At 40.3% G+C, this 19,438-nt stretch overlaps 1 protein-coding gene across 1 annotated transcript; it reads left to right on the forward strand.

Moving 5' to 3' along the window:
* The first annotated feature begins 435 nt into the window (after positions 1 to 435).
* Positions 436 to 5,349, forward strand: LOC131026387 (glucose-1-phosphate adenylyltransferase small subunit, chloroplastic/amyloplastic). Its single transcript, XM_057956255.1, has 9 exons — positions 436 to 843; positions 1,873 to 2,169; positions 2,390 to 2,659; positions 2,750 to 2,929; positions 3,555 to 3,658; positions 3,768 to 3,879; positions 4,173 to 4,271; positions 4,966 to 5,085; positions 5,155 to 5,349. Exons 1-9 carry the CDS (start codon positions 580 to 582, stop codon positions 5,269 to 5,271), a joined length of 1,563 nt encoding a protein of 520 aa, XP_057812238.1. The 5' UTR covers positions 436 to 579; the 3' UTR covers positions 5,272 to 5,349.
* Positions 5,350 to 19,438: the final 14,089 nt, after the last annotated feature.

Below are 19,438 nucleotides of genomic sequence, written 5' to 3' on the forward strand. Positions count from 1 at the left end.
TCCCTTTACCGAGCCCTTTGGACGACCACGTCCGCGCTTCTGCTCCGAGAGCAACTGCATCCCCTGATTAACCTGTTCCTCTAACCTAATTATACGATTTGCCATGTCATCCGGAGTAGGATTGGATTGCTTATCAAAATCAACTTCCTTAATTGGAGAATTAACCCGCTGGCTCGCTGAAACTTCTGCCCCAACTACCGATTGCTGCTCTACCACAGCTCCACAATTCGTTCCAGGATCCAACTCCAAAGTTCCCTCTACACTCGAGCCCTCCTTATCAGCAGCCTAATTCTTTTCGAACGTATATGTGATGATTTGTTTTTTTCATTATATAAAATATTTAAATAAGAAGTTCACATGATTCTTGAAGACTTGATAACGACAACATCTGAGGGCATATTAGTAATTTTTAGCTCACTTAGTCTAGATCAGTGAACATTCCCTTTCATCTTAGTATCTCGCGATGTTACTATAAAACCACTGTGATCATCTCATTTCAGGCTCTGCTCATTAAACTCCGATCCTCTCTCTCTTTCTCTCACAAACACTCACACAGTTTGGTGGGAGCTTCGCTTGGCAATGGCAGCCGCCGGCGTGTACCAGTCGACTCCAAGCAAAATTGAAATCGCTAACTGCAGCAATTCGGAGAATCTCAATTTTAAGAGACTGTCGTTTGCGGCCTCTAACGTGGCGGGGGAGAAAATCACGTCGTCTCCGCAGCTCCGTCTGCGGCGGAGTCGTACCGGAGGCAAAATGGAGCGACGAAGTCCGGTGATTGTTTCCCCGAAGGCGGTGTCTGACTCTCAGAATTCGCAGACGTGCCTTGATCCTGACGCAAGCAGAGTAATTTTTTTTTCCATTAACGCTCTCCTTAATTCTGTTAATTTGAAAACGAATTCGTAAGGCTTATTGATTGCTGATTTCGTGCGTATCTGCATTTTTAGTGTGAACTCGTCTTTCGCGTGCATAAATTCAAAGGATTATTTTTTTTCATTCGCATATAGCTTGGTTTTCTGAGAAATCCTTACATGTTTTGCAAGTTTGTATGTCTTCCTAAAAGTTAGTGAAGGTACCTGTTTTGAGATCTGAGTAAATTGGTTTATGTACCTATAAAACCTTTGCTTTAATTCGAAGTTATATTAGTGCTTTGTGCAGATCCGCGATTTGCTCTCTCGGTACACAACAAACATTTAGAATGTATATAATCTTTTAAGCACAAAGGGAGATTTCTTCCACGTGTTTTATCTTACGCTGCTTAGTTGCTTAGAGCAAGCAACGAGTCTTGCTTATTCTTTTAAATTATCTGTTACCATCTGATAAGCTATTCTTTTTTTTTTTAGAATAATCTGATAAGCTATTCTTAAACTTGAGGTAATGTTACAGTTAGTCGGACCATTACACACGTGCAAACAAGTTTTGGCTCAAAAAGTAATAATGTGATTCCCTGTGATACTATTCATGTATAATTGAATCAAGCATTTTTAATGTTACTTATACTGCTGGTTCATTTTTGTCTAATGGTTTGAATCCAGACATATCTCTATGATTGCAACTAGACTACAGACTGAACAGAAATTCTGTGGCTTGGATTAATAAGGTTCTCTAATTTCTTCACTGGTAAATATTGAAATAGCTTCCAGGGAAGACCGATAGTCTGCTTGTTATTTCTATACATTTTTTCTTGTTAACACAGAGTTCAACAGTTCTTTGTCTGCTAAAAATATTGCAAATGGATTAAGTATGTCTGTGCTATGCAATTCAATTGATTCGAATGGACAATTAATGTTTTATCTTGTGGCTTAGAAACTAGAATGTGTAGTTCTAGTGTAAATTAAGTGGTGTCATTTATGAAGTATTCTGGTCCATCTGCAGAGTGTCTTGGGAATCATCCTAGGAGGTGGAGCTGGAACTAGGCTTTATCCTTTGACAAAGAAGAGGGCGAAGCCAGCTGTTCCTCTTGGAGCAAATTATCGGTTAATTGATATTCCTGTTAGCAATTGCTTGAACAGTAATATATCCAAGATCTATGTCCTCACTCAATTCAATTCTGCTTCCCTCAATCGTCATCTTTCGAGGGCATATGCAAGCAACATGGGCGGTTACAAAAATGAAGGTTTCGTTGAGGTTCTTGCAGCTCAGCAAAGTCCAGAAAATCCCAATTGGTTCCAGGTACATATTATGGTACCTGTATTCTCAATGTTCACTTAAGATGAGCTTATAGCATGGAAAAATGTTTACTTTTTGCATCTAATGGGTAAAAGTTCATAAGCTGCTTTTGTTTGAATCAGATGTATATTATGTGCCAGATTATAATCAATGCTAAATATCCTTTAGATCCAATTGCTTTTTTGCTTGCAACTGGTGTTACCTTAATGGTGTTCTTCTTTAGGGTACTGCAGATGCTGTGAGGCAATATTTATGGTTGTTTGAAGAGCACAATGTTCTTGAGTTCCTGATTCTTGCTGGAGATCATCTATACAGAATGGATTATGAGAGGTTTATTCAGGCTCACAGAGAGACAGATGCTGACATTACTGTTGCTGCATTGCCTATGGATGAAAAGCGTGCCACAGCATTTGGATTGATGAAGATTGATGAAGAAGGGCGCATCATCGAATTTGCCGAGAAACCAAAGGGAGAACAGCTAAAAGCTATGAAGGTGAATTTTCGGGCGAGTACGCTCAAGCATTAGGTATAGTTAATAAGAGCAATATTTAAGTTTCCTTTTCCTTGTGGTTCCATTTTCAAGGTTGATACTACCATATTGGGTCTTGATGATAAGAGAGCAAAGGAGATGCCTTACATTGCGAGCATGGGAATATATGTTGTTAGCAAAGATGTGATGATAAATCTACTCAGAGATGAGTTCCCCGCAGCCAATGATTTTGGAAGTGAGGTTATTCCTGGAGCCACTGCTATGGGATTAAGAGTACGATTCTGAACTTAATTCTAGTTCTTTTATACCTTAGTGCAGTGGTTGTACATACTAAAGATAATATATATATATATATATATATATATAGGGAGAGGTTCAAGAAAGAACCATAAATAAAAAAAGAACGGAGAACCATTTTCAGCCATTCGATTATCAAGATCTACGGTGGATGTATCATCTTGTTGGATGAATGCAGATTCTGGGTTCGAATCTTGAATGGAGCAATTTTTTTTTATTTTTTTGAGTGCATTAATTTTAACAGTGAATGCATTAGATTTGATGGTTCTCACGTTCTCACAAATAATGTAGTTCTCTCTAGAACCACACCCTATATATATATATATATATATATATATATATATATATAAAGCTGTTTATGATGTTTTCAGGCAGTATCTTCTACTTTAATGTGATTTAGGATTTATTCATGAACTTTTACATAACACTATCACTATGGCTGTTAGCAATTTAGTGTCATAGGATCTAACCGTCAAATTTTGTATAGCATCTTCTACTTTAATGTGATTGAGGATTTATTGGTGAACTTTACATAAAACTATCAGTTTGGACTGTTAGCAATTTAGTGTCATAGGATCTAACTGTCAAATTTTCTATAAAGGTGCAAGCTTACTTGTTTGATGGCTACTGGGAGGACATTGGTACCATTGAAGCTTTCTATAATGCCAATCTAGGGATCACAAAAAAGCCAGTGCCAGATTTTAGGTAGGTGTTTGTTCTTATTGCGAACCCTTTCTCCTTATTGTTGTTCTACCAGAAGTCCAATAAGATGCATTTTTGCAATACTGTGATATTTTTCAATTATCTCTTGCAGCTTCTATGATCGATCTGCTCCAATCTATACCCAACCTCGATATCTACCTCCTTCTAAGATGCTGGATGCTGATGTCACAGATAGTGTCATTGGTGAAGGCTGTGTGATCAAGGTGAGTGATCAGAGTTGTAAACAGGCCTATATATGTACAGTCAATAAAGTGGAATTTGGCATGCAATTGCTGCTTTGGGCTATCGAAAAGACATAGCTCTACTTTATAATATCATGACTATTATAATAAAGAATGTTTATATAATATATCCCTACCTCTAACCTTGCTTTGCATTACTCCCAAAATAAGTAAAGCTTATACTAGTATGCTAGCCTTCTATATGAAAAAGGATAGAGAACAACATTTATCAGTGTGCCAGATGATCTCAGTTTATCATGATTCATTCCGTGCAGAACTGCAAAATTCATCATTCTGTGGTTGGACTTAGATCGTGCATAGCTGAGGGTGCAATCATAGAGGACTCCTTATTGATGGGTGCAGATTATTATGAGGTAAATTCTCCCAGCAGAAATTAAAATATAGAGTTCTGAACTCTTTCTATTCTTGAATGCATAGTATATGACCAGTTGCATTGTCTTTGGGCTTTTTTTTTCTTTTTTTTTGATAAATTAATAATTAAACACAGAAATTTAAAGATAGCTCCACGGTAAACTCGAACCTAACACCTTTGGTTAGCTATCTTGACTCTTTTGTTATTTACTAGCAAAGAGAACATGCACTCACATGTATAGGAAAGGTTCTAATTAGTAAGTTTTGATCACTGTATATTATATATTATATTTTAAGTAAAATTATTTCTTATTTACAATATTTTTGAATGAATTGTTATTGTTAGGATTTTCTAAAGAATTTTACATGAATTGTTATTTAATCTTTACAACATAATGTTATTAACTGATGAATTTTACAACAAATCTACTCAGTTAATTTATTTCTTATTTACAATATTTTTGAATGAATTGTTATTGTTAGGATTTTCTAAAGAATTTTACATGTGGGTAATAATAAGTATAAAAATAAAGATACGTAATTTTAAATATTTATTTTTTATGTTTAGGATTGCAGTAAATGGAAGTAAAAATAAACAAATAATGGTTATGATTTTGTAAACTAACTTTTGTGTTGTAATTAGGATATTATAGAGAGATGAATATCCTGACGTTATAGTTTGTGTGTGCATTTTAGACTGACGCGGACAGAAGGTTTCTGGCAGCGAAGGGTGCAGTGGCTATGGGCATTGGTAAAAACAGTCACATCAAGAGAGCCATCATTGACAAAAATGCCCGGATTGGAGAAAATGTGAAGGTGCCAACTAAAATACTCCTACATAACATTCACTTAGGCTGGCTGACTGACTCTGATAATTAATGACAGATTGTTAATGGTGATGATGTTCAAGAAGCAGCAAGAGAGACGGACGGATACTTTATCAAGAGCGGTATCGTGACTGTAATCAAAGATGCTTTGATTCCCAGTGGTACCGTCATCTAGATCTTCTTCATGTGACTCTTCTCAGCTTTCATGTACATGTTCTCGGATAAGAAAATAAGCATTTACTTCATTGCTGTCTCTCCCTTTCTTCATCTCAGATTAATTAATGGAATGTCCTGCACTTTTAATCTCAACTTTAGTAGAGTAGAGGCAAAATGAAAAATACCATTTTGGGATATCAAAAACAAATAATACCTACAAAATCATAACATATTTTAACTATGAAGACACAAAATTGCCTCTATTATTGCTTCTTTTGTTTTTTCTTTTTAATTATTGAAATAATAATTATTTTTTTTATTCAAACTAACAAATTTTCTAAGCTTATAAAAAATACACCTTTCTTAATTCTCGTGCCCAAAAAAAAGGTCTCACTTATAGTGGGACGGAGGGAGTAGTTTTCATTTGTTCAATCCCTTATTTTGATGTCAGATTAAACCCTCAAATACTCTATTTATGTTCTCGATTTATTGCAATATATTTTTTTTGTTCTATATGTGGCGTATTGAATCAATGAAATTTTATTGTTTCAATTTGTGGTCATCTTTGCACGAATAACGCACAATGCACGCTTGCATGTTTGAACTCGTGGTCGTGCTTTCGTGTGGGCGTGCATTAGGTGTTAATGTTGGCATGCACGCCTTACACACTAAGTATTTCATCGTGTAAGCGTGTATTAAGACAATTACAACATTCATGCACGCCCACACCACTTCATGTAAGCGTGCATTAAGCATCTACATCGTCAACGTACAGATGCGCAGAGTCCTGACACAGTCTTCCGTTGTTTCAAATGGGAAGATTTTTTAAAGCAAACGACCAAGGATTTGAGGATGTTTTCTCTAACGAAAATATTTAAACTCTCATCTATAAATAACCCAAGGCACTCAATTCAGTGACTACTGCAAACACTACCAAATTGATTCTACAAGTGATCAAGCCTTCAAGCTTTCATCCACAAGTTCACAACGTATTTTCAAATAAGGGAGTCTACAGTGTAAACAAACTCTGATATGGAATTACAAGCTCAGTCTTTTTGGAATCAAGAGTACATATTTTCCCTTAGTTATAGGCATCAAATTGTATATCCTAAGCCTAGAAACGACCACACTTCATACCCACTGCTCATATTGTAACAGTGTGCTCGCTAGTTGGAAAACCCTCATCTTGTACTTAATCACACCTTCAGCTCGAGACTGGTGTTAGAGTAGAGGCATGTCGTTCGAAGAGTAACTGTAGGTTGTAAGACGGACTGAAATTTATGAGTCGGAGAGTAAACAATGCATAAAACTGACTGAAATATGATAGGTGTCCAACGATTGCAATCCGTGTAGGTTGCAACAGGTCACTTCCATAATACAAAGTGAAGTATCAACTGACTTGAGAAGCCCGTCTGATAGGTCAACTTGAAGCTTCATAACAATGAATTCAGAAGTTAGTAAATTCACCTATCACAAAAGAAAATAGATGTACAAGTTAGGTCAGAACCACTAGCATTGCTTACTTATATCTCAGCATTCCGCACAAGTCAATTACTTGTCCAACTAATCAGCTTTTGAGCAGTTAGCATGATTGCTAACTGCTAACTGTACTCATAGTTAGAACAGACTTATCTAGATATCAATCTATTTAACATTGGTTAAACTAATCTACATCAAATCAGCTGACTTATTGTCAGTTGAACCTGTTCAGAACACAATACTCTATCAAGCAAATGAAAAGTTTGTAACTGGTGTATCCCTCCATACACGTATACATCAGTACGCGCTCGCTAGGAACCAACACTGGTGGCGAATCGCGAACACTATTATCTTTATCTGCATACATTCAACCACAAGTGATTGGACTGGAAACATCAATTTAGAAGAATAAGGAGGATACAGGTCCAGCTCAAGAAACTTTTACAAAAAGCTTAAGATAACATGAAATACTTTGCTGATAAGAAGAGAAGTTCACGGAAGTTTGCAGTCAATGATTGAGTATATTTAAAGTAGAAACAATATTGATAGTTGTCATTACACGCTCACAAAGACTGAAAGCTCAACTCACATTATGCAGGGCTTTTCCAGATACTTGCATGAGTAGGAGCGACGACCTATCATTTGAACTTACCAGCATCCATTATGAAACATCTAACAATCCATGTTAGTTAGCTAAAGAAGAGTGTACTTCATCTACTGATCATGTTATACCTACTCTTCAAGAATTTAATGGAAAAGGGACCTCAATGTTACAACCTATTGTAATTCTAGATCAACAAATTATAAAACATTTAACAATCCACTAGCGCAATTACTAATACAATGGGCGCACCTACCGGTTGAGGAGGCTACATGGAAAGATTGTCAAGAAATAACAACATGATTCCCACACCTGGTGGCCTGAGATCAAACCGTTTGTTAAGGAAATGGTAATTATTAAAATACAAGAGTTAGGAGAATAGTTGTGAAAGTGTCATTTATTAGTAAAAGCGTATTGTGTGTTACTTCAAACCACGTTGGCAACAATGGTTAGATTAATTAGGCAATTAGCAATCGAGCTAAAAGGGCTCCACTTATCAATAGGGAATAAACTCATTTTGTAATTCATCTCAAATCTTAATCAAATACAGCTACCATTGTTTCTTCACTCTCTTTCAACACAACAACAACACACACACACACACACACTTTTTTGCAGGCAGATTCTTGTAAAATTGTTGTAGATTTACTATGTTATAGAATGAGAAAGTTAAAGACTGTCGAATCATGTGTATTTGGCTAACACACTCGTGCCACAATTGTGATGCCCTTGGGACACTGCATCAGCAGCCCTCAAGAACAGATAGCTAGCGTCACCGCTTCAACCTTCACCACTTTCCCCGCGCTCCGCTTCCTCATGCGGCCACCACCATCTCCACCGCCACCTCTACCGATAGCTGACGCCAGTCGTTCCTACTTTAATTTTTATGTATGATATTGATGCTTTTAGTTCACTATTCAACTCAAGAAATAAGACAACAATTATGTTTATGTTATAATTATAATTTTATGTTTTTAGTTCATTTATTTTATGTCTTTACTTTTTAGTTTATTTGTAATCTTCTTGTCATTGAAGTGCAGTATATAGTATTATAATTTCTTATCAAATAATGTTTTTCAAGTTTGAAAGAAGCAATTTGTCTTGCAGATTGACATGTTGCTAGGGCTAGAGCAAGAGCGCTCTCTGAGATCAAAGAGGGAACTAGATAAGGGAGATTTCTATTGTTTATTTTATTTTGAGTTAAATGCATGTAACATCACGAACTTTGTCCGAAATTCGCTTTGTCCACGATCTTTAAAAATTTCATTTTTTATAACAAACTTTGACATTTGTTCAATTTTTCCACCGTTTTCATTTTTCCCTAAATCGGAATCGACGTAGCGCTGATGTGGATTGCCGGCACATGCCATATTTGTTGTCGTCCGGTGACTTAAACGCAACGTATCATTCTTGTACAAAACTACGTTGTTTTGTACTAATTTGTGATTAAATCTATAGAATAGAAAATCAAAACCCTAAATATTTCATCCTTCTTCCTTCTACTTCTCATTCGTCGTCTAGAATTTGCATCTGCTACTAGAATTATTATTCTCCTTCTTCATCTTTCCTCCTCGCGTTCTGTAACATTTTCCTTCTTCATTTTTCTTCTTCGTCAGCAATGGGTGAACAATGGACGAGCAATTAAGAATCCTTACATGTTAGCTATATTGAGCAATTGTTGATCACCGTCGACAAGAGAAAAAAGTCGGGTTGAGGAAGAATGCGACTTGGAGGAAGAACAAGCAAAGGACGCCAGGGCTGTTGCCGTCACCGGCTAGAGTGGAGTGAAATCAGAGCCCTGACTTGAAAATCAGAGCGAGAGTGAAGTGAAATTAGGGTCATCACTCGCTGGTGGAAGTGGAGTGAAATCAAAGCCATCACTCGCCGATGGGAGTGGATTGAAATCGGAGTCGTGACTCACCGGTGGGAGTGGAGTGGAGTTGTAACAACCCGCTCTTTTATTATATTTAAATCCAGTAATACGATAATTATTATTTCATCTTTCAGTAAATCAAGCTCAGTAATTATTTATGATTTAAATTCAGCTTATGACACTGAATTATTTTCTAATTGAAGCATGGTTATTATTTTATTTCTAAGCCAGTTAGCTTCGCGGGAGTAAAACTACGATGAGAATTATTGAGTAAGCCAATAATTATTCAGTTCAGATTCATAACTGACTTAGTTAAGTCATGTTAATTATTAATCACAATAGAATTAATTTTCTATTTTTTTTATTTCTTGAGTCGTGAATTTATTCCGGCTTGTGAAGAATTAAATCTACGATATTAATTTAGATATTATTCCGTGTATTAAATCTAGCACGCCATGCTCCCTCAGCCACTCTATTCTCACCCGTGCTTAGTTTTTATTTCACTCCTACGTAGTCAAAAAATTGCAGCAAGCAAAATCTCAAATATTCAACAGACAAATCTAAATTGTCAGCAGCAAATCTAATCTCATTAATTCTTCAACCACGCTCAACAATTTAGCCGTACTATTCATCATCCTTTCACACTAATCAGCTCTCCTTAAGTGCAGTATAAATTCATCCTCATTCACCTTCTTCATCACAGCAACAAATCTACTCCTTCCATCGAGAAATCACCAAGCATAATCTCCTCATTCCCATTCCACAAACGTTCCTAGCAAAAAGAGGAAAGACTGCACTGCTCTTCATCATTTTCTGCCAAAGCATTTTCAAGTATCAGTTCATTCAAACAATAACCAACCAACAAAACCATTCAAGGTATTTTCAGTTCATTATCTTCATATATGCATTTCACTTCCCTCACTTCATATAAAAGAAATTCGAAACATAGGATGAGAAATATTACAGAAAGATATAGCGAACCACATATGCATACTTGATCGATAACTTTTCTCAACAAGTCGAGGACTCATACATTGTTATACTCTACACCTTAGAACAGCGAATCATGAGAACCCCCACGCTTAACAACTAGAAACTGAAGTAGAAGAAGAATGAAAGTAGATAACTTATCTTGTTAGAAGAGTAATGGCTGACCGCCCTGTTCAGTCGAGTCCAAGGAAACAACTGACTGCTCTGCTAGACTCGGCTTCGAGTCAGCGGCGGCGAGCAAGCGAGATCAATCGACGATATACATAGGCAGCAGAGCCCGCTGCTCGTCGGAATTAAACAGCAGCGGCGACCTTCGGCTCCGCCGAAGGAAGCCTCGGACTCGAGTTGAGGAAGGAGAAGGCAGAGGCCGTGGCGACAAGCGATCGAGACCCCGGCTGTTCGTCGACCTCCCTACTACAGCGGTGGCAACGACGAGTGGGCGGCGACTCGCGGGTGAAGCAGCAGGTGTTCGCCGGCCTCCCTACAGCAGCGGCGCCAACTTCGGAGGAAGGCAGCCCCGGCGAGCTGGCCTCTGTCGGCAGCAGCTGTTCTGCCGTCTCTCGCCAACTCCAGAGCAGCAGCAACGGCAGCAATTCCAGGAGAGGCAGCGGCTGCCGAGGCTCCAGCTGGCGACGGTGGCGGCAACTCCAGACGACGGCGGTTTCAGGCGAGAAGCTCGCCTTGGTGCTCCACGAACAGCAGCAGTCGGCGGAGCTCTGCAACAGTTCTTTCCAGTCCACATTAATTATTATTTGGACTCCTATTATTTATTAATAATGGGTCTCGAATTTATATTACTTGGGCTCCTACGATTTAATTGATTAAGTCCAATGAAATTTATTTATTTAACCCAATAAGAATTATTATTTTAGGCTTCTTTATTAATCCTAATTATTTTAATTAGTGATTAATATTAAAATTTACTAATTATTTTAAGGGTGATGATGGGCTCACTTATTGGGCTTCATGATTTTATTATCTTGGGCCTCATTTGTTGGGCTCTAGAATTTAATTGATGTTGGGCCTAATATTATTAATGCACTGGGCTTCGAATTTGTTCATTTGGGCTCGAATTAAATTCCTTTTGGGCCTTGATTATTTTATTTTAATTGGGCCTTCATAATTATTCTATTAAGTTTAATTAGAGAAGATTTTAAGACTTACTAATTATTAATTAGTAAGTGAATTAGATTATTTTAAGATGAGTAGATTATTAAAGATTAATAATCCGACCTCATAAGACGAGCTTTAATTCCTTAAATAGGATTAGCATCTCATAATTTAATTAAAGGAATATGAGTCATGCATAATCATTTCACGCATCCTCATTTATTGAGATTTTTCGAGAATTAGAATCTTATTTTATTTTCTCGGATTAAAGGTCAAGCACCAGAGTTAGAGCTAAACCGTGAGTCTGCTATTCAGGTGGGCTTTCTACGTATAAATTAAAACCATATATATTAGAATTGCTAAGACTTTATGCTTATGAATTTAAATGATATTGTCAATGCCTAAATGCTTTATGTTTTATTATTAATTGCCTATCTGATGTTAATCGAATTCGGATTCTGGATGGGACCGCAAATCCCTTCGGAATTAGTGTACACCCTTGTGATCGTGAGTCATCTAGCGGGTTGGCCGATCATAGTGTCTGTAGAGGGAGGCCTCCCTCTCGGCACGAGTTACTGATATGGTGATTAATGATATAAAATACCTGCGCGGGTTATTGATGAAAGAAATGATATTATGTTTGGTAAATACGAGTCTTTAAAGGAAAACCCTCGTATATTACTACTGTTGAAAGGCTTGACAATAAAATATTATGCATATATGTAAATTTCGGCAAGTGTCCACTAAGTACTTTTGTACTTAGCCCTGCATGTATTTTTAAATGTGCAGGTTGAGCTGTGATCGAGGATGTAGTGTGCAAGCGGAGCTTTTGTCAATTTAGGACGAGAACCTCAGAGTGGAGTATATGTCTTCATACATATACTCAAGTTATTGTTATTCCGCTGCGAACACTGATTTTACTAAAGACATTATGTTATCTTGTCAAAACAATATGTATTATTTAATAATGTACTCAAACTCGTTGAGTACCTCTTTTGGATAATATTATGTACGGTTCCTTTTGACCTTCGTTAAATTCTAGTTAATTTCAATTGTTTTCCTTATACAAGTCGAGTCATCAAGAAACCGAATATGCCCCTTTCTAACTTCCGCTCCTAAATCCCCTCCCTTAGTCGCGGTTTCTCCGAAATTGCTATCCTTAGCAAGTGCGGTCGTGACAGAATGGTATCAGAGCATTTCTTTTGCTCTGAGTACTACTCATTCCTTCTAAGTTGAGTCTAGATTAAGTAAGTTAATACACTTTTGAACTAGTTGACAAAAGCTTGGCACTACATCTCGTCACGCTCAACGGAGGTTATGGTAAGTGCTTTCAAGTTTTAATTAAGTTAATTTCTTGAAATGTATGACGCATGAATAAGTATGACTATTGTATGAATCACAAGAACTTAGAACTGTTAAGTTATATATGCTCACTCTCACGACAGAACATAGAAGAAAACTTAGGGAGATGCCTTAACTTTTTCTTCATGTTACGATGACATCGACAATGACGGTCGAAATAGAGAAAGAAGAATCACACGAAGGGTCGCATGATGAAACCACAAGCATGAAGATTGAGCAGCGTAACAAACGCCAATAGTACGTTGATGGCATGGGCATAGCTTAAATATTCGAGTGTTTTTTCTACGATGAGATCTCGAATTAACTTGGCCTTTTGAACTTATTTTGTTGAAACTTTTAGTGCTCGTTGCTAGATTTAAGAAAATATCATCATCACATAACAAGCCCTAAGTTCGGTAAACAACGACACTAGAACTATATGATAGTCGAATTGGTAATCTGTGATTAAGTATTAAGAACCTGTATGGCTTGTGTAAATGCTAGATTTAGATGATGAGGTATTTTTGCACGTTATGGTTATTGAACCGAACTTGTTTTCCGATTTTAGATATTTAGAACCTTATCGCCTTAAGTTACTTGCCGTGTGCTACTTTTGACGATAGAATTTCCTTTGTTAGATGGCGAGGACTGTTTTCACCCGACGACGACCACTGCCCCCATGGGCTAGTCCAGAGGAGGTCGAGCGGTCCTACCGCACCTATGCTCCATGTCACGGGGATAACCTCGGACAGTTCCTCGCAGGTTTTCACAGACACTGGGTCGAGGCGAGTGCACATGGAGTATCAGGGTATGACGGTATCCAGAGGTTGATCTTACTGTTACCTTCCGAGTGGCAGGGATGGGCTAGGCAGATCTCTGCCCACTACATCTTTCGCCGAGAAGATTACCACGACCTCATGGGAGACTTCCCTAGCTTTATTGCGGAGCTTCAGATCTGTTTCACTTTGTGGGGCCGCGCCCCTCTAGGGCCCTACATCCTTCCGGGAGACTACGTACAAGTGGGGACGCCTTTGCCAGCGGAGACACCCGCTACTGCCCCTGAGTCTCTGATGGCCTTGCCACGAGATTCTCCACCACGTGCCTCAGTTCTAGGGCGCCGTGGTAGGCACGATGACGAGACAGGCCCTTCTCGTCCACGGGCTCGTAGGGATTTCCCATCGCCTCCTGACTCAGCGATCCGAGCTACTGCTACTCCACCACCACTGATACCTACGATAGACGCAAGGTTTGAGGCTTCCATGGCAGATGTCGACAGGGTCATGGCCAACATGAGGGAGTTTCTAGATAGGGGCAAATACCCTATGTAGGAGGATGACGATACAGCACAGTATGGTACGATGAGAATTACTCGTCCCGAGCCCGTGCCAACTCCAGCTCCGATCAAGCCTCGTGCCACGGCCAGGATCAGCACCAGAGACGATCCGATCCGTGAGATTGTGGACGATATCTTCCGCTCAGCCCAGATCATGCAGGAGACAGGCGAGGGCCAGGGAGAGACTCCGTTGCCCAGCTGGGAGCCGGGCGAGGATGAGGAGGAGGACCCCGAGGAGGATGAGGAGGAGGACCCCGAGGAGAATCCAGAAGAGGACCCCCTGGCGTCACCGAGGAACAGTCGTACCGCGACTCAGAGTTCACAGATTTGATAGTTTTAGCTTGTGGATGTACTCCGGAAACGATGATTCGTTCCAATGACTATGATTTTATTTATGTTGTTTCTAGCTAGCATTAGTACGGAAATGTTGGTCTCTAGGACGTTCCGTGAATAAAAACCCTTTTGTGATTGCTTAACTAGTAAGCCGATACATCATAGGGAGTACTGGATAGACTTTACTTACATTTTGGGTTGACAATGTAAAAGCCCTCGATGAGACAATTTTCCATGAGATATAAATGACCCTAGCATGGGTTTTCTACGACGATCTCGTGTATGTTTTATGTTTCTCTACGGGTTTTATTCTTCACGAGTCAGTTAAGAATGTAGTAACTTTGAATAATGTGACTTGTGCATGCAACGGTTCCTGTTATATTTTAGTTTTGGAGTTATGATAAGTTAAATTTGACAAACAGTTCTTTATTAATTGCCTTAGAGACTCCTGTATAGAATGCGTTAAAATGGGTGTTTGTATTGTACAGAATGCCGCCTAAACGAGGTCGCCCCGCTAGGAGGAACATTAACAACAATGGAAATCGTGATGAAATACCTGAGGGACGACGAAACGACAGGGAACCTACCCCACCCCCTCCACCCCCTGCTAGAAGGACTGAAGAACTGTTTCTTCGACAGAATCCGCCCACATTTACTGGGACAGGCGACCCAGCCGAGGCCGAAGCTTGGATACGCGCCTTGGAGCGTATCTTCACTTTCCTACACTGCACAGAAGAGGAGCGACTCTCGTGTATGTCTTTCCAACTAGCCGGATCGGCTGACTTTTGGTGGGAAGCCCGCCGAAAGACTCTGACTCCCGAACAATGGGCAGCATACACTTGGGAAGACTTTAAGACGGGATTATATGATAAGTATATTCCCAAAAGCTACAGAAAGAAGAAGGAGGCTGAGTTCTATAGCCTGAAACAAGGGAAGAAGACGGTGACAGAGTATGACAGAGAGTTATGCGATCTATCGCGTTATGCTCCACAACAGGTGGATACTGATGAGAAAATGGCGGAGAAATTTTGTGCTGGTCTGAGGCACGAGATTCGGATGACTTTAGCTAGTCATGGTGGACTCTCATACACTGAGTCTTTGAACAGGGCACTGGACATCGAAGCTGCGATGCCAGTAGAAAGGTTGGCTCCGCCACAGACCTCAGCGCCAGCCAACCCACCTGCACGCCCTCAGAACTTTAAAGGGAAGCGCAACTGGAACGACCATAGAGGAAATGAAAACCAGACTAACAAGAGGCCATGGCAAGGAAATGCGCCGTTGGGACAATATCAGCAACAAGGACAAGGGAAGCAACAGGGTCCTGCCCCGGCTGGAGGCAGCCAAAGACAAAATGAAGTTCCCCTTTGTCCAAAATGCCACAAACCACATCGTGGTGTCTGTAAGGCTGGAACTGACAGTTGCTACACGTGTGGCCAGAAGGGCCACTACTCCTCACAATGCCCCAACAAACAGCAGGGCGCGGCAATCAGGGCCACTTATGCCCAGCCCCTGCAAGCAGTTCAAGGGCAACACCAGCCCCGCCAACAACAGCCATACCAGCAGCAATACCAACACAAGAACCAACAGCGCCAACAGCAACAGAGGCGGCAACAACCATTGCCGCAGCAGGCGAGAGCCTTTGCTCTCACCCAAAACCAGCCCGAAAAAAACCAAGGAAACCTGGCAGGTATGGGCAAGCTTAAAGGTTTTTCCATAATGATTCTGTTCGATACTGGTGCCTCGCATTCTTTTATATCTGCCCCTTGCGTAGATACCGTAGAAATCGAATCAGAACGAGCTAAGTGTGCCTTAAGAATCACTACACCCTCAGGAGAAAGATCTACCACCACACATGTTTGCTCGAACGTAGAATTTGAAATAGGAGAACTTAAGATGGTAGCGAACAATCTTAATATTCTGCTCATGTGGGACGTAGATATGATCTTAGGAATGGACTGGCTAGCTGAGAATCACGCCACCATCCTTTGTAGTGAACGAAAAATTTCTATTCGACCACCTGGAAAGGAACCGACGGAATTTCACGGCATAGGTATGAAGAAAAGAGTACCAGTGATATCCGCATTACAAGCCAAAAAAGAGATGATGAAGGAAGGAAGCACAGCTTATCTCGTCTACCTAAACGGGAAAGCTAGTGAAGACAAGAAGGTGGAAGATGTGGCAATAGTACGAGACTTTCCAGAAGTTTTTCCTGAAATATTGCCAGGACTACCTCCAGACAGGCAACTAGATTTCACCATTGATCTAGAACCTGGATCTGCCCCAGTATCAAAGGCACCGTACAGGATGGCCCCAAAGGAACTACAAGAATTAAAGGTGCAACTACAGGAACTCTTGGACTTGGGTTTCATCAGACCCAGTGTCTCGCCTTGGGGAGCGCCTGTACTCTTTGTCAAGAAGAAAGATGGAACCATGAGAATGTGCATTGATTATCGAGAGTTGAACAAACTGACGCTTAAAAACAAATACCCTCTTCCAAGGATAGATGATTTGTTCGATCAACTAAAAGGAGCCAGTGTATTCTCAAAAATAGATTTAAGGTCTGGTTATCATCAACTGAAGATCAGACCAGAGGATATATCTAAGACCGCTTTCCGCACAAGATATGGTCACTATGAATTCATTGTCATGCCATTTGGTCTAACCAATGCACCGGCAGTATTCATGGACCTCATGAATCGAGTTTTCCATCCATACTTAGACAAATTTGTCTTAGTGTTTATAGATGATATCCTCATCTATTCTAAGAATGACCAAGAGCATGAAAATCATTTGAGAATCATCCTGGAGACATTAAAGACGGAGAAGTTGTTCGCCAAATTCAGCAAGTGCGAATTTTGGTTGAAAGAAGTAATGTTTCTAGGGCACATCGTATCAGCAGATGGAATCAAGGTGGACCCCGCCAAGGTGCAAGCCGTGCGCGAGTGGAAATCACCAACCACACCTAATGAAATCCGGAGTTTCTTAGGTTTGGCAGGATACTACCGGAGATTCATCGAAGGATTCTCTAAAATAGCGAGACCAATGACGCAATTACTTCGCAAAGGAATCAAGTATAAGTGGAACGAAGAGTGTGAAGCCAGCTTCCAAGAGCTGAAGAAGAAATTGACAACTGCACCAGTGCTAGCAGTTCCAGCAGCCGATAAAGAATACATGATCTTCACGGACGCGTCCAAAAATGGGCTAGGTTGTGTGTTGATGCAAGAAGGAAAGGTCATTGCCTACGCCTCGCGACAACTAAGGCCACATGAATTGAACTACCCTACTCATGATCTGGAACTGGCAGCAATTGTGCATGCTTTGAAAATTTGGAGACACCATCTATACGGAGTTAGATGTGAAATCTTCACTGATCACAAAAGCCTTAAGTATTTTTTCGAGCAGAAAGACTTGAATATGAGACAGAGGAGATGGCTCGAGCTCGTGAAGGATTACGACTGCGGTATCAACTACCACCCGGGAAAAGCTAATGTAGTAGCTGATGCTTTAAGTCGTAAAACTCAATCCGAGTTAGGACTTCTTCTCACTCAAGAGGACACGCTTGTAAGGGATTTTGACAAATTGAAGATAGAAGTGGTTCAGCCACCGGCAACGACAAGAGCAATTATTGCAACTCTAGTAGCCGTCCCAGACCTCAGAGAAAGGATCGTCAGTGCCCAGAGAGCGGATGAGAGCTTGGAAAAAATTCGTCTCAAGATCCGAACAGGCACGCCAGGAGGCTACCAAGAGGCAACGGATAACGCAGTTCTTTTTGAAGGAAGATTGTGTGTTCCCCATAACGAGGAACTCAGAAACGAGATCATGAGTGAAGCTCATGACACGCCCTATACCGCTCATCCCGGAAGTACCAAAATGTACCAAGATCTAAAACAGAAGTTTTGGTGGGACGGGATGAAACGAGATATAGCCTCGTTTGTAGAGCGTTGCCTTGCATGCCAGCAAGTGAAAGCTTTACATCAACGACCATATGGGAAATTACAGCCATTGGAAATCCCAGAATGGAAGTGGGAGCACATAGCGATGGATTTCGTGATGGGTTTACCCAAGACAAATAGGGGCAACACAGCTATTTGGGTAATAGTAGACCGTCTCACGAAGAGCGCTCATTTTATACCGATTCCAATTACCCATGGATCGGAGAAACTAGCCCAACTGTACATTCGTGAGATTGTACGGCTACATGGAATACCAATATCCATTACTTCAGATAGAGATTCAAAATTTACTTCTAGATTTTGGATCAGTTTACAGAAAGAGTTGGGAACGAGATTAAACTTTAGCACCGCCTTTCACCCTCAAACAGATGGACAATCAGAAAGGACAATTCAGACCCTTGAAGATATGTTGAGGACAGTGGTGCTAGACCGAGGAGGAAGTTGGGAATCAGTGCTGCCGTTAATCGAATTCGCCTACAACAATAGTTACCAGGCAACCATTGATATGGCACCTTATGAGGCGCTGTATGGAAGGAAGTGTAGATCACCACTTTACTGGGATGAGGTGGGTGAAAGAAAAATCCTTGGGCCAGATGCAGTAAGCGAGATGATTGAGACCATCCGCCAGATTAGAGCAAGAATTAAAGAGGCTCAGGACAGACAGAAGTCTTATGCTGATACCCGACGAACTGAACTACAATTTCAGATTGGAGACAAGGTTTTCCTTAAAATATCACCCTCGAAAGGGATCGTTAGATTCGGTGTTAAGGGTAAGTTGAGACCCCGTTTTGTAGGACCTTATGAGATCCTAGAAAGAATAGGTCCCGTAGCGTATAGGTTGGCACTGCCACCTAGCTTTGGAAACGTCCACAATGTGTTCCACGTGTCACAGCTGAGACGGTACGTGTTTGACCCCAAACACGTGATTCACCAAGATGAAATGATTCTTAACCCAGACTTGACATACGAGGAAAAACCTGAAGCCATTTTGGACCGAAAGGTGCAAGAGTTAAGGAATAAATCGATCGCGTCAGTCAAAATACTGTGGAGACACCATGGACCGGAAGAAGCAACGTGGGAACTTGAGGACCAGATGAAAGAAAAATACCCAGAACTTTTCACATAGGTATGCAAATTTCGGGACGAAAATTTTGTTAAGAGGGGTAGTATGTA

This window comes from Salvia miltiorrhiza, chromosome 5, assembly GCF_028751815.1.
Source record: "Salvia miltiorrhiza cultivar Shanhuang (shh) chromosome 5, IMPLAD_Smil_shh, whole genome shotgun sequence".
In the NCBI taxonomy this organism is placed as follows: domain Eukaryota; kingdom Viridiplantae; phylum Streptophyta; class Magnoliopsida; order Lamiales; family Lamiaceae; genus Salvia; species Salvia miltiorrhiza.

Bases quoted from the DNA above. Each gene is read 5' to 3' on its own strand.
- LOC131026387 (XM_057956255.1), top strand. From the start codon at position 580: ATGGCAGCCGCCGGCGTGTACCAGTCGACTCCAAGCAAAATTGAAATC. The intron at 2,660-2,749 runs GTGAATTTTCGG...TCCATTTTCAAG, and splicing joins AACAGCTAAAAGCTATGAAG to GTTGATACTACCATATTGGG. The intron at 3,880-4,172 runs GTGAGTGATCAG...CATTCCGTGCAG, and splicing joins GTGAAGGCTGTGTGATCAAG to AACTGCAAAATTCATCATTC.